Genomic DNA, 16,542 nt, shown 5'->3' on the forward strand with positions numbered 1-16,542 from the left:
TAATTGTTTTAATAATGGATTTGGAGATATGGGTTAAATCCTCGGTTGTGTCATACCAAAGATAGAAAAAATTGTACTTGATTTCTTCTAGCTAAATATTAGCATTATAAGATGATAATCAAGAGTAAGCGGTGCTCTTCCATACATCTCCGTGTAATTAACCAATGAAAGAGAGCTCTTGGGATATATCTTTAAAATTAGCTGTAAAAAATTATGTTAAATATATAAACGCACTCTGCAAAAAAACAAAAATAAAACAAAAAAATCAATCTTGGTCACGAGTAAATAATATAATTTGTTATTATTATTTTAATTTTTGTTGTAGTAGTAATAGTGGTAGTAGTAATAATAATAATAATAATAATAATAATAATAATAATAATAATAAAAAAAAAAAAAAAATAAGCAATCCAAAGTTTGGTTAAAAAAGTTTTATTGTCGTAAATTTTTATTATTATTGTTAGAGAATGGATCAAGGGGAGAGAGAGAGAGGGAGGTGTGTAAATTATATTGAGACACGTTGACCGGAAGTCAGAATCAGCTGATTGGACTGCGTGTGAGTTACGTGATCAGGTTAGCTGAATCGTGGAGATTTGGTTTGGGCTTAAAATACGACGGACAGCTTCACAGACGTCTCTCCCCCCCTTCGCGGGGGAAGGGGCGCTGGCGTGTATGGAAACAAGACCAAGAGAAACCACGCAGGCTAGAGATTCACTTTCCATCCTTCTGCGAGACATCTGGAAGGTGAAATAAAGACTGTAAAACCAATTCATCGTTTGGAGTGAAATGAATCTTTGTCCCCAAAACAGGTGCCAGTCTCCCTCCAAGACGAGACGAATTCAGATGGACCGGCATCCACGGCGCAGAGGGTGTGTGCAAGACTGCATGACATGTACCACACACATTCACACACAGGGGCATTTGAATATATCATTTAGTGAAGGGAACCACTAGTCGATCATACAATGTTAACTCTGATTAGACGATCACACAATGTTAACTTTGATTAGACGATCACGCTGTATTGCTATTTGGTGAATGAATTCTGGACCATGCAGTAGTCTCTGGTGGGGCCTCTCGATGCCATACTAGTGGGTAATTGTTACGGCTTTACCTTATCATGTGCTAAAAAAAAAAAATTTTCCTGTCCTTTTCTCTCTATTCTGCTCTAACCAAGTATGCCGACCTGTTCCACAAATCCCAAAGCCTCAACATGAAATATCTCCAGAAAAAAACTCGAATAAACCTAGAACCCCATCTTCCAACGTAGACCCCTACTACCATGTCTCCTTCTCCAACATCAGGGGTCTACGCTTCAACCTTCCAGAGGTTGAAACCCAATTAAAAGAGACGAAACCGGACATATTCTTTCTAAGTGAAACTGGAATAGGGCCGACCACTTCCTTAGATGAGTTCATAATTAACGATACTCTAACTTAACATCTAAATCTGACCCACAAGATCGCCATGGGCATGGAATATGTGCCTACATTAAAGATGGCTTCCCGTGTGGTAGGGATATCTCTAGAGAAGATCCTAATTTACCTTATATGTGCTTCCGGGTTGTACTTGCTTACACCACTGCATTTATATTTGCCCTCTATTGGCCCCATAACAGCGGAGTTACTATCTTTAAGAGTATATTTGAAAAAATAGACCACATCTTGTCTGCACATCCCTCGGCTAACATTCACATCTGTGGTGACTTCAACGTCCATAACCTGGAATGGCTGACCCACTCGAACACGACAGATGATGAGGGGAGGTTCTATCATGATTTCGCCATTGCCTATGACCTCACTCAGATTGTCCACGAACCCCTCCATGTGCCCGATACTACCGGTCAGTATGCAAGCCTTCTAGACCTTTTTCTCACAACTTCGATTATATCAGTTAAGATAAAAATGAAATGTAATAAGTCTCCAGACGTATCTCTCCACTGTACTGTATACCGATACTCTATGGCTGACTCGCATAGCTTCCGTACATTTATATCTGATCTACCTCTGCATTCCATGTTTAAAAAGGATGTGTCCTCTATAGTATCAGACCTGACCGAATGGTTAATTGTAGACATATACCGATTCATACCATCAAAAAAATTCCAACAAAAACCTAACAGCCAGCCGTGGTTCTCCCCAGAATGTGCTGCTGCCATTGTGCACAGTAATCACTTTTTCCATAACTACCAACGTAATAGATGTACTGCTGCTTTCAAGACTGCCAGTAATCACTGTAAAAGAGTAATAAAAAATGCAAGAGACCTATATGCTCAGTCCGTTAAATCCAAAGTAGCTGATCAGCGACTTGGTTTCCACCAGTTTTGGCAAATAACAAATAGGATCCTGAACAGAAGTGTGCGTTCTATCCCAACCAAGGTCATCTCGTCAGCATCAGACAAGGCCAAACTATTTGCAAAGAACTTTGCAGCTAATTCTACCCTATGTGATGAAGGCCATCAATTCACCATATTTCCTCCTAAAACAGTTATGCAGCATACAAATATCTGTGCATGAGGTCGCCAAGCTAATCAAGAACCTTGATTCCAATAAAGCAACTGGCCCTGACGTCATTCCAATTATAATGTTGAAAAAGATTCAACCAGAACTTGCCCCCATACTTACAAAACTGTTTAAGTGTTGCCTTAAGGAGAAGTGCTTTCCAACAACCTAGAAAACCTCATCAGTATGCCTTGTATTTAAGAATTCAGGTGATAAGTCATCTCCCTCTCAGTACAGACCAATAATCTCCTGTGTGTCATGAGTAAGTTGCTGAAATCCATATTAAATAGAGAAATAGTCAACCACCTCAGCAGAAATAACCTTCTTAGTGACATGCAATATTGTTTCCGTTCTGCAAGATCTACCGCAGATGTGCTAACAGTTATATCTCATAGGATTAGTGAATCTCTTTACAAAGGCTTCCTTTCTAGGGCAATTGCTCTTGACATATCAAAGGCCTTCGACAAGGTATGGCATAAAGGTCTACTTCACAAAATTTCCAGCAACAGTATGATAGGCTCATAAGAGTAGTGGTCGATGGACAAAAATCAGAGGCCTGCAGTATTAATGCTGGAGTCCCTCAGGGGTCCATCCTGGGCCCAACTCTCTTCCTGATCTACATCAATAATCTCCCAAAACACATACTTAAATCATTCGATTACATCTGTGCTGATGACACGACCATCTATGGCAATACATCAAATGACAAAGTTCTCTCTGAGTCTCTCTCTTCTGATCTCGAGCGCGTGGTACAGTGAGGGAAGACGTGGCTGGTTACCTTTAATGCATCTAAAATCAAACTCCTATCTCTACATCATAAACGCTCTGATCCCCATCTGGCATCAATTGAAATGGATGGCTCTCGTCTAGGCCCCATGATCCTTCTACCACTCCAGAAGATATCTCACTACTGATGCAATTCTCTATCTATATAAAAGCCAAGTACGTCCAAGGATGGAATACTGCTGCCATATCTGGGCAGGAGCTGCTAAAAACAGCCTGTACTGCCTTGACAGAGTACAAAATAGACTTTGTGGCTTAGTGGGGGATGTCCTTTTCTCTTCCCTGCAACCTCTCTCTCACAGAAGAGACGTTGCAAGCCTATCTTTGTTTTATCGTTATTTCCATGGCAGGTGCTCGTCTGAGCTCCAATCTCTGGTGCCCCTCGCCAATCTTTTACGAAAAACACCCGTCTAGCTGAAACCACTGTCAAAACTTTTCCCCACTCTATCTGTGCCTAAATCAAAACGTAGATTCCATGAACAAGGTTTCTTTCTTAGAACTGCACGCCTGTGGAACTCTGTTCCATCTGCCTGTTTCCCACCTGACTACAACCTGGATGTCTTCAAGTCCAACGTAAACAAATTCCTGATGAACTGCCCCCTTAAGTAGATACTTTATTAAATCTCCACACTAACGTACTGTACATGCAATAACCCTTATCCCTGGGTGGCTTCCGGGCCTTCATAAATGGTGACCCCATTGTAAAAAAAAAATAGTGATAATAATAATAATAATAATAATAATAATAATTAAAAGAGCATAATTCTTTTATGTTAATTATTTAAAAAGATTTTTAAGTTATTTTCATATACAAAAATTTATAATTAAAAACTTTTTTTTTAATATTAATTTAGTTTAATATAGATTCAATTCCGGACGAAAACCACTTTTTTTTTTATTAATATATTATAAACTTTATTGCATTAAAAAATCAGTCATCGAAGCTTTCTTTAATTTTCCAATGTCGGAGATGTTAACATTTTGTTATTAATGTTATAAACTTTATTACATTAAACTAAAAGTTGTCATCGTTTTTTCTTCAATAAAAAAATTCAAATCTTCTGCAATTATCGTCACATTTTCAATATTTTAATAAAAAGTATAATTCCTTCTACTCCAATCGTTTCTTCCCCAGAACAGCTAGACTTTGGAATTCCCTCCGGGCCCCTGCTTCCCTGACTGTACTGACATGCAGAAGTTCAAGTGCAACATGAATCGACATTTTGCTACCCAACTCCCTACAGATTACCCCTGATGCTTATGTCCCTGATAGTAGCCCCCTACAACAAAGTGGCAATGTGCCTAGTTTGGGGTGAAAATGTAATTAAAAATTTTTTAAAAAAGGCAAAGAATAGGCGATCGGCAAAGAAGATGATAAAGCCTACAGCATCCTTGGACGCATGCCACAACTGTTAATGAAAATGACATTCCACCCAGACTTGAGCAACCATGACTATCAAACATCTCTACAATCTCAGCCTAGAACCAACACCGAGCTTTTGACTTTACACTGTAAAAAGTTAAGCTCTGCAAACATTAACAACCCCCTTCAGGGCTTACCAACTCTCTCTGACAGATGATTCAACAAACCAAACCCTCACAGACATTCATCAAGCATATATAACCCATGGACATCACCAACAACCACAATGAAGAAGTCGCACCAGTTCAAAACGAGTTAAACTGCAACACGCACATTAAAACCTGCACAATTGGTCGTTTGATAATTCAATGAACACACAGGAAACTCAATCAACTCGAAGGATGCACACCAACACTAGTACAGACCCACTTGTACTTGGCACTGCTAACTTACTTGCAAGACTTGCACAACTGACTTTGACCACAGTGTACCACCAATCTTGACAATTATTTCTACAACACAAACGATACAATCAACAAGTGTAAACTCACTTGCACTCGTCTCTTCGACTCTGCAGACGCATCTGCAGACTAAGAACACAAACAATTGTGCAAATCCAATTGCACTCATTCATTACTCTCAACCAACCATGCTGCCGAGATATGTACACCACCAAACTTCCTCATCAATTGTGCAGGCCCACTTGCACTCATCATTTCGACGATCCTTGCAGATACATTTGGAAAAATCTGCGGAGACATTTGACATATGTTAATTCCTAATCGATAATAATCAATTATCCAAGGAGAGGGCCTTGCCACCACTTTTCCACTCGAATAAAGAAAACACACAATGACAGCATTTTGCGTGAACCAATTGCAAGTGCAATTCATGTGCGACTCGCGTGTGTCTATACTCATAGGTGTTTTGTGTGGCCGGATGTTATGTCGATTTCTTTTATTTCAACTGCAAAACATAAAATTTGATTTTTTTTTTCAAATAATTAATAGCAATAGACATTTAATTCCAAATCAAAACATAAACACAATCAGTGTATATCTAAATCTCTTTTCATGATGACAAATTTGGTTGGGAATTAATTCTATTCATTTTATTTTTTTTACTAAGAACGATGCCTGATGTAACAACACTCTTTCATGAATATAACACGTCTGCAGCTAAAAATCTCTAGAATGCCGTCCTGAATCACGACTCTTGATGTGTCCAGTTAAGTTGTTTGACCCCAACAACCACTGAACATACTCAGCAGCACCAGTAACAGTAGTTCAAACAGCGCTTTTCTGGGCTACCTTTTCCACACTACTTTTATGCGAACAACAAACTACTTATGCGATGCAACTACTACCAGCCTGCTTCCTGAAACTACCCTTTTTCAACCGGTAGTCCAGCGCCTCCTGTAGCTTTCAGCACCTCATGCAGCCCTCAGTGCATCCTACAGCCTTCTAGCACCCCCTTCAGCCCTCAGGCTACTTGTTCCAATGCCTGTACCCATCAGGTTATCTGTTCCAGTTCTGGTTGACGTCAGGCTACCCATTCCAGAGTCTGTCAATGTTCAGCCCACTGCAACAAAAGCAAAAGACAAGAGAAAGAATCTTCCAAAGAAGGCCTGACTCATCTCTCATGCTAAAAATTGCACAAATTGTCTGAAAGTCAAACTAAATTGATAACAAATACTACACTTTAATTCATTTATTAACAAATAAAAAATAAAAAAACATTCAATTTAAAAAAATAATTTCAAGGCTGTAGTGAAAAGGCTGAGTGAAAATTATAATTGTTGACAAACCTTATCTGGGTTTTTAATTTTCTGCTTAGAGTAATCTCCCTTGACTAATTCTTTAGCATATGAAGACGAAAATGGTCCAGACGTTTTTAATAAATGTTCTTTCTATAAGAAAAAAAGAAAAAAAGTTAATAAATGCAAAAGTCATTCAAAATAATTTTGCAATAAAATGACTCATATTTTCACTCATTAAAATCAGGAATGACTGAAGTATGAAGATTTAGCCACCAACTGACGTGTGAAGAACCACCTTGATGTGGGATGCATTTGTAATGTCATGACCCTTTAGGCTGTGATCATAGCGTAGTATCTGTTAACTGTGGCAAGTGGGGTCAAGGGTCAAAACATTATTATTGTTATTGTATTATTATTAATTGATTTGAGTGACGGATGGTCGCTGGATCAGTTATTATGATTAGAAGAATAAACAATTAAATTGGAGAAAAAATGATTGATGTGTAAATCGCAAAAGGAATGTGAAAATAGAAAATAGATGTAAAAATTATTTTGGGGTTTGGAATAAACAAATAACTAGTTGTGGACATTAGGTTGGTCTGAGACACATAATTAGGTGACATAAGAGAACACGTGATGTAGTTAGTTTTGGAGAGATTCAGAGAGTGGAGAATTGACCACCAAAGCGGACAGATGTCTAGACAGGGGCCCAGCTAGGAGCGGGCTGTAAGAATAGAAAATGTAGACGAACTGCAGATCCTGTGAAAACCATTTGAGACAACTGTAATAAATTTATATTATAAAAATATAAAGAGTTGTTTTATGGTTTCACAAATAAGAACAGATGTCTCAATTGGATGGTGCTGATCGTTTCATGGTTCGTCACGGAGCAGCGGGAAGATACAGAAGAACTCTTAAAAAAAAAAAGGTATGAAGCATATATTATTCTTCTTACATATGAACTGTAAAAGTATCCCGTGTGATAAGTCTGATACAACATGACTCAGTTTACACGTCAATATCATGTCCTCCTGGCTAAACAACATACATATGATTTATACGTTTATTATCTGTCTGTTAAAAGAACAATGTCTTACATCCACTAGATAACACATGACACGTTTTAATATATCATCTCCTCGAATATAAACCAATATACAACACATTGAACTAATTTGCAATTGCAATTGGTTCAATCCATATTGGGTGAATGTCACTAAAACTATAAGTCATCACAACCTTGATGAGGTGAACCAGAGTATTATCACTCACAGTGAGGACATTTCAATACTAACAATGGTCTCTATTAAGAAATCCACTTGTAAATCCTCCAAAGAAAAAAAACTCATAAACAGTAGGCTGCTCATAAAGCTTCCACGGTGATTGGTAAGATAAAGAAACCCAATAATCACAGATACGATAACTCTAGCTTTCTGTGACACTAAACGTTATCCATGATCTATCAAGTTTATGGTCTGGAAACCTCCATTTTAGTATTTGGTGTGTTAAATTACCTTAAGACCTAAAACCCCATTCGCCCATGGTTAGAATATTGTTATAAGGAGAAGAAACAACGAGATATTGTTGGGCTACACGAGCCATTTTTATTATTTCCCAAGGGGACATAACTCATGCAGCTAAAAAACAAAACAGAGTAAGATAATCTATAAGATGACACCTCCATTTGCCCATGGCTATAGTATTGTTGTATTTGTGCATATTTTTGACTGAAAAGATACAATTTTTACTCACCTTTGAGAAGTTGAGCAGTGCTTGTCCTTGCTGTGCATGGCATCCTGCCTTAGAACCTGGGGGTAGGGCACTGATGTTGAATTTGAATGTGTGCGAATCACATTTGAATGCAAGACCTAATGCATTAGGGCCTGCTGAGTGGAGACTCACTTGAGACGTCACCTCAGAACAAAAAAAATGAACACGCAAAATATATATAAAAGTATATGGAAATAATTCTATTCTTTTTTTTTTTTTTACATAGGCATCACCACTTATCAAGGCCAAGAGGCCACTCGAGGATAAGGATTAAAAAGTGTACAGTAGAAATTGGACAATATAGTAATCGTTAGTAATGGAAATTCGCCAGCTCATCAAAAACTTGTTTACATTAGACTTGAAGACAATCATATTGTAGTCAGCTGGAAAGCAGGAAAACGGAAGACAATTCCACAGGCGTGCAGTTCTAAGTAAGAAGCTTTGTTCATGGAATCTACGTTTAGGTTTAGGCACAGATAAAGAGTGGAGGAAATTAGTGATAGTGTTTTCTGCTAGACGGGTGTTTCTTGTGAAAGTCTGGCGAGGGGGAACCATAGATTGGAGCTCAGCCGAGCACTTGCCATGAAAATAACAATAAAGCAGAGACAAACTCGCAACATCTCTTCTGTGAGAAAGATGTTACAGGAAAGAAAAAAGGACATTCCCTATGAGGCTACGAAGTCTATTTTGAACTTTATCAAGGCAGGACAAGTCCTTTCTAGCAGCTCCTGCCCAAATGTGGCAACAGTACTCCATCCTTTGACGTACCTGGCTCTTATATAGATAGAGAATTGCATCAGCAGTGAGATAACTACTGGATCGATAGAAGGATCCCACCATTTTTCCAGCAGCCTTGGCAACGGATTTAATGTATGTGTTCCATTTATTCTCTGTTCAAACCGGATAATATGGCAAGCAATTAATTTAACTTCCATTTGGAGATAAGTATTTTATTTAGACAAAAAATATTATAACGATGTTTCTACAAATTTGAAATAATTATACGATTTATACTTTTTGTTTCAGCACACATTACAAGAGTTCACTTCTTGCTTAAAGCATGAAGCTCTAATCGTTGGGGGGGGGGCGTCGATGATCAGACACTTTTTTTTAATGATGTAACTGTTTTAGCACACAGAAAGTGTTTTAGCATGTAGATGGCAATCTGCAAGAGAAAGACCACCGATCCAGGTAAGTATTTTATTTAGACAAAAAGATGATGCAACTATAATGATGTTTGTTCCATGTTTTCATACCTGAGCATATTATACATTTTTTACGAACCCACAATTCGCTCATGCATGGAGTTTTGTTTCCATATCTGGGCTGGTGTATCTTCTACAAACCTCTCACTTTTAAACAGAATCCAAAAAGGTCTTCAATCCAATAGATCCCACACTATCAACCAAGCTCCAACCTCTGTCCCATCACCAAAATGTCGCATCCCTGTTTCACAAGTATTTTAATAGAACAACTTCTGATGAATTCATTGCACTTGTATCCCCTCGACATACATACACCCGACAAACCTGTCAAGCAACAAAATCCCACCTCTTCACTGTTGAGAGCTCTAGATGCCAAAAAGCCTTCTACTCAAATAGTTTCTTCCCTTGAACTGCTAGATTTTGGGATTCCTTTCCTGTTTCCTGCGTCCCTGTCTGTACTAAAACATAAAGGTTTAAATGTAATGTGAAAAGACATCTTGCTTGTCTCCTCACATAGTCCACAGTAGATATGGTCCCAAATAGTAGCCCCTCACATCCAAGCGGCAATATAAAGCTTTGTTTGTGCTGAACAATAGTAAAAAAAAAGGTTTTTAAATGTTCTGCCAAATAAGTGTGATTAGCGTATTAATAAATGATGTCTCGCAAAATGATGTTGAATTGAATGCAATGTTTAATTTCAGAAGAGTTTCCTATGGGTAGCTGTTCTGTATAAATCCTGGAGACAAAGAGTTTTCAGTAGGTAGCTGGTCTGTACAGGTTCTGGACTTTATAATTTGGCAGACAAAGAGCAAAAGATCTTTCTCGTGTTGGCACGAAAAAATTATGTGCTGGAATGTTAAAAGATTCAATCCTGGTTTCTGATTGGTTGCTAGCAGAACGTGGCTCCATTTGATTGGTCATTTCCAATCACTAGTGTCTATAAGTAGAACCTTCCAACTTTCAGTGATCATACCCTTTTATTATATCAAAAATATTGCAACAGTTACCTTGTATAATTAAAGAACTAGTGCTGTTAATTTTTCAAACCATAGCGTATAAAAAAAGAGCTGCACAGATAAGACTCACCTGGTGGGATATGTTTGGAAGAGACTTGTTTTTACCCCACAACCAATGGTGAAGTACCTCGCCATGTTCGCTGAAGATGTAGCCATCAGTAGCACTAAAAAATAACCTAAAAAGAAAAAAAAAAGGAAGAAATATTGTTTTAATCACAACGTTTTGACTGATGTGCTCATCGGCCTTCTTCATATACTACGTACAACACAGTTTTCTGCTATGCTTTTGCAGTAAACAGCGGATTAGTCTTAAAAAAAGATGTCGTTCTTTGATATCTTGACGATTTGGCCAATATTTTGTTCATTTCTCAGCAGTTCTCAGAACTGACACTACCATTTCTCATAGATTCTTCAATTGCAGTTCTGTGACACGATGGTGTCATGGTTGCATGTAGCGAGGTTAATACTGCAGTAGGGAGGGTGTTTGACCAGACGAGATGGGGTGGGGAGTGCAGAGAAATGCAAAGATTTGGTTAGCGATAAGGGACCAACCACCATGCTGTCATTATTAGTTTGTCACAACAAGCCAGATGGCATATCATCTCAAAAATGGAGACAGAATTAAGGTTATCTTCTTGAGATGTTTGGATTTGGGAGAAGCATTGCTAGTAAAGACCTCCCAGAGTTTTGACTGAAGAAATCCAGAAAAACTGTCACAGATATCAGTGTGAGCCACCAGCCTCCTCCCATGAAGGAGAGGGAGAGGTGTTGAGTGATTGAAACAAAGAGGGGCAAAGAGGGGCACTGAGAGGAAGAAAGAAAGGGTGTTTTTAACTACTTATACTTTATGAGGGAGAGGCGAGGAAAAGGGGTTGTACTTTGGAATAAGGATTCTGAAAAGATTCCAGTTCTAGCCAGCAAATTACAACTGCGCTGATCAAACGCTCCTGACCTGGAGGCCTCTCAGGGTCTGATGTTATAATGTTAACTAGACTGTTAACGGGGTTTGTGATTTTTGCTTGCTTGGTCTGGTCAGGCATTGTTCTCTGCTTGTAGTCAATCACCTTAAATTAGACAGTATCGGTTGTGAAATGATGAAAATAATGAATAGTTATTGTTATTGTAGAGTTCTGTTTGTTTGTGGTGAAGACTCTTCATTTGCGCAGGCTGACTGGACCAGCAGAGGGATTAATGAACCCAGAGACCAAACAGGACAAGAGACGATTAGATCAGGAAATGAAGCGCCCCACCATTGGGACACAATGTGTGAAGACGATCATAGGCCACCTTGTGACGGGACAACGTACGATTGGAAAAGCACCTGTCATATCGGGTGCTGTTCGATGAAGAAAGGCACCGGTCATATCTGGTCCCATGACCAGGATAAAGACACCAGTCATAGTTCTATCATCGGTCAACAATCTAGTTATCATGTTTGGCATCTATTTTAGCTAATGTAGAACAGGATCTGCATTTATCATTCATGTTGTTATAATAAGATAGAAATTAACTATAAAACTGGATACTTCCACCGTGTCTACTTGCTGTAAGAAACCTCAAAATAAACACAATGGACACAGTTGTTCTTTCCTAGGACTGCTCATCTGTGGAACACGAAACTAGCTTTAAAGCTGATTTCCCTGCAGTAAACAACAAAGAATCGCCTGTGGCATACGTAAAAGCTTCAAACAAAAAGTGAGGTTGATTCGTCGTTTGTAGCTTTATATAACAGGGATGATTTCCCTGTTCAGGAAAAGAAACTCAAAACGTCAGCGTTCATCCTTGTTTTAAAGCATCCAAATTCCAGGAGTATAAGTAACTATTGGAACGGCAAGTGCATTGTAGAGTCTGAGTTTTAAGGCATAAGACAAAGTTCTAGTCTGTTTTATATGCCCCTTGGCAATGATGGGTAACCTTGCTAGCTTTCAATAAGTATTATGCTTCAGCATACTATGCTGTAAAACAAAGTAAACACAGATATCAACTTGTATTCAACAAACTGTACACAACTTTTACAATAAGTATTCTTTTAGAATTAAATAATCTAAAAAAAGAACTTGACTTGCATGTAGAGAAAAAAGATTTTTTACTGTAATAGGTAAAGCCAACCTGCCCCCTTCCCTCTGAAATAACTAGCAAAGAATTGCCTCTACTATACACAAAAGCTTAAAAAAAGTGAGATGCAGTATGATTCATACTGTGCACTTGATTTGTCCTGTGTAGCTCCATCTAAGGGGGGATAACTGGCCTGTTTAGCAGAAAGAAACCCAAAACATCTCTAGAATCCAACTGTTTGTAGGGAGAGATTTGATGATCACAGGAGTTTTTTTTTTTAGTGTATCAATTATTACATCATCTGTTTCTCTTTATCACTGTTGCTTCAGGAGGGGAGGTTTTCCTCTACTTCACTCCGAAGACATTTTTTCCAAAAATGGAATTTATTCTAGTTTTTTTTTTTCAAATTCTGGGAAAAATGTCAGTTATAAATGTCTACTCACCTAAAGTGACACGCACCAGTTGCAAAACCAGTTGCCTTGTTTATTAACAGAAATTCCTATTCACATGAAGAGAAAAACAATTTTTTCATCTTCTCACTTGATTTCACTTTTGACTAATTTAATTGCAAATCTCTGCATTTTTTTTTTAACAGAAAAACCCGGCTATGCATGAACCGTTTTTCAATTCAATAATATTGTCATGTAAGGTGAATAATTTATCTGTTTCATAGCCACATCTGGGCAGGAGTTGCTAGAAATGACTTGTCCTGCCTCAATAGAGTTCAAAATAGACTTTGTAGCCTCATAGGGGATGTCCTTTTCTTTTCCCTGCAACCTTTTTCTCATAGAAGAGATGTTGCGAGTTTGTTTCTGCTTTATTGTTATTTTCATGGAAAGTGCTCGGCTGAGCTCCAATATATGGTCCCCCCTCGCCAGACTTTCACAAGAAACACTCGTTTTATAGAAAACACTATCACTAATTTCCTCCACTCTTTATCTGTGCCTAAACCTAAACATAGATTCCATAAACAAAGCTTCTTTCTTAGAACTGCACGCCTGTGGAATTGTCTTCCGTTTTCCTGCTTTCCAGCTGACTACAATATGATTGTCTTCAAGTCTAACGTAAACAAGTTTTTGATGAGCTGCTCCATATAAGTTTACAAATTTACCGAATTTCTATTACTAATGATTACTATATTGTCCAATTTCTACTTTACACTCTTTAACCCTTATCCTCGAGTGGCTTCTTGGCCTTGATAAGTGGTGATGCCTATGTAAAAAAAAAAAAAAAGAAACCCAAAATGTCACTAGCGTCCAACTCAGTTGGTTGAGAAAGATTTAGTCATAACAAGTGTTTTTTTTTGTTTGAGGTGGTGTTACTGAGAAATGTGCAACTTGTGTTCGATAAATAGGTAAAGCATAGTTCACAATCCAGAAATTAGAAGATAGATATTATATCCTGTTAAAGCTTTTGTTACATAGTAGGGATGCATTTAGCAATTAAGTTAGATGGTGTGAATTTTGACGAGGATAACCTTTAGTGCATGTCATAATAACCTATCTGCAGATGTGAATTGAAGCAGGGGGAAAAAGTTCAAACTTCACAAACAAAACAAAAGTCATCACGATATGATGCCACATTTTCGAGTGAAAGAAACAAAGGTTTTCTGATCAGTTCTCTTCAGGAAGCCATATGAAAAGAAATGGTTAGATGATGTGGAAACTGATAAACTCAGTGAATGTTACCAATGCCTCTGTCCATCTGTGTCTCTCAATTCTCAAGTTAGAAAACTAGATTAAGAAAGAAATAATTATTAGTTATTAGTCTCTCTTTCTCTCTCTATAAGTAAATTCTCTCCAATAAAATCTTGAAAAATTTAGCAAACGTCTCCTTGTGTCATTCATGTATGAGAGGTTTTGTTTGTCATAACGATATTTTTTTTTTTTTTTTTACACAAGCGGCCTTGTTGGTATGTGAATATATTGTCAGATTAAAAAAAAAAAAGAAGAAATCTACAAATTTATATAATATATCAAGAAATGCAATAATTGTTTCCCAGGAATGGAGGTATTTGAATAACAGGTATGACCTGTGAACTTGCTAAGATTGTTTGTAGTTGGGGTCGCAGAGGCCAGTAGATAGCGTGATGGATGATGCTGATGAAAGATGTTTTCTAGAGTCTAAGAACACAGATATCTCTCTCTTATTTGAAAAAGAAAAGTTATTAATTTAGAATTCTCTGATTTGGAAAAAAAGAATAAAAAAAAGAAAGGAAGGTTATTAATGTTTAATTTCTTTATGCAAATGGAAAGAGCGAGTTGCAGAGTTTATCAATAGAAGTAAAGGAAAAACGCAAGTTAGCCATTTTGCTTCTGCTCACCTATGCCGTTCTGAGAGAGCCGTCAGATTTGGGGTTGCTGTCACCAATTAAAATTGTCCAGAACTTTAGAAATTAAGAACCAAAAGCCAATCCAAAACACTTCAAATAGAAAGTGTTAGGTTGAGAAGAAAGTTCTTATGGAATTTTTAATTTTTATTTCAAACGATGTATTTTCAAATAAGTTTTTGTTATAATACCTTTACTTTATATATCATTTGTAAGAGCGTTTTTTGCTCTATCTAATCGTTTAAATTACAATCATTTTAAAACAATTATGTCTTCTTTTCAAAATGTTGAACACAAGATGGAAAAAAAAATTTGTACAATTTTCTTATTTCAATTCAAGCTAGGCGCGAAAAGCTGCTGAAACAGCTCGCGATATCAACGAAGCGTTTGGCCCATGAACCACTACTGACCGTACAGCAGAATGGTGGTTTTTGTGGTGGCAATGTGAACCGTGAAGGTAATGAGCATAGTGGTCGGCCATCAGATGTTGACAATCATCAATTAAGAGCTTTAATCGAAGTTAATCCACGCACAACTGTTCGAAAAATCGCTTCTGAATTAAGCATCACATATACAATGATTTCCAACAACTTGAAAGAAATTGGAAAAACAAAAAACTTCATAAATTCGTGCCTCACGAATTGAATGACAACCAAAAGAAATGCTGTTATAAAGTGTCATCTTCCCTTCTTTTACGCAACAAGAACGATGCATTTCTTAACTTGTAACTTGTGATGAAAAGTGGGCCCTTTATGACAACTAGCGATGCTCAGTAGTTAGATGCCAACAAACCTCCACGACACTGCCTGAAGTCAGAACTTCATCAAAAGAAGGTCATGCTGACTGTTTGGTAGTCTGCCACTGGTCTTATCCATTACATTTTTTTTGAATGCAGGCAAAATCACCATTATGGGGGGGGGGAGTGCTGTCAACAAATGGATAAAATACATCAGAAACTTCGACAACAACACCCAGTATTAGTCAACAGAAAAGGCCCAATTCTCCTCTATGACAGTGCTTGACTGCACGTTGCTAAAATGACCCGGCGGAGGTTGTACCAATTGGATAATGAAACTCTGCCTTATCTGCCATACTTTCTAGACCTCTCACCTACCGACTACAACTTTTTCAAATATCTCGACAACTTTCTGCATGAGAAATGCTTCAAAAACCTAAGCGATACTAAAAACGCCTTCAGTGACTTTATCGCCACCAAAATGCAAAATTTTTATGTTACTGGCAGAAATACACTTGTTTTGCATTGGCAAAAGTGTGTTGATTCTGATAGCGTTTATTTTGGTCAATAAATTTTTGTTTGAATCGAGTTCATCTGAGTTTAGAAGTTAAAAACCGCAAGAACTTTCTTGTCAACCTGATACAATTATACATGTTTTCCTTCCACAACTCCATATTGTAACGTTTATTGAAATAATTATTTTTTATACAAAAAAGAACAACCGTCGACTTGTTCTTGCTTAAAAGTGAGCTTTGCTTCCTCACTGACCACTCAGAACTCAAGAATGGCCAAAGTCAAGGATGTCACCAGAACAAAGAAAAAAGGATACAACGTACACAAAAGACAACACAATTAGGAAAATGGAATTCAGGATGGAATCTTCTGGGAAAAAGGCACAGAAAATTACCAAACCAAAGGTCTTCAACAGGATAGCAAGGTACCAAGGAATGGCCAAAGTCAGGAATGTCACCAGAAAGAGAAGATAAGGGGCAAAGTCTAAGTTAAACAGATGAGGCATTTGACAA

The 16,542-nt window shown here is 37.6% G+C and overlaps 1 protein-coding gene across 6 annotated transcripts in view; it reads right to left on the reverse strand.

Annotated features, from left to right (window-relative positions):
* The window catches only part of LOC145260335 (uncharacterized), a 153,586-nt gene that overhangs the window by 42,178 nt on the left and 94,866 nt on the right, over positions 1-16,542 (reverse strand). For all 6 annotated transcript variants that reach the window (XR_013864274.1, XM_080118250.1, XM_080118249.1 and 3 more), the window contains exons 8-10: positions 10,468-10,573; positions 8,159-8,320; positions 6,455-6,556 (exon numbers count right to left, since the gene is read on the reverse strand). Coding sequence is in view for 5 of the 6 variants with exons in the window: in XM_080118250.1 (XP_079974376.1) it covers positions 6,455-6,556; positions 8,159-8,320; positions 10,468-10,573 (370 nt within the window). In the remaining variant the exon portion in view is untranslated. The remainder of the gene's footprint in view (positions 1-6,454; positions 6,557-8,158; positions 8,321-10,467; positions 10,574-16,542) is intronic.

This window comes from Euprymna scolopes, chromosome 36, assembly GCF_053919585.1.
Source record: "Euprymna scolopes isolate OS-2025 chromosome 36, ASM5391958v1, whole genome shotgun sequence".
Classification (NCBI taxonomy): domain Eukaryota; kingdom Metazoa; phylum Mollusca; class Cephalopoda; order Sepiida; family Sepiolidae; genus Euprymna; species Euprymna scolopes.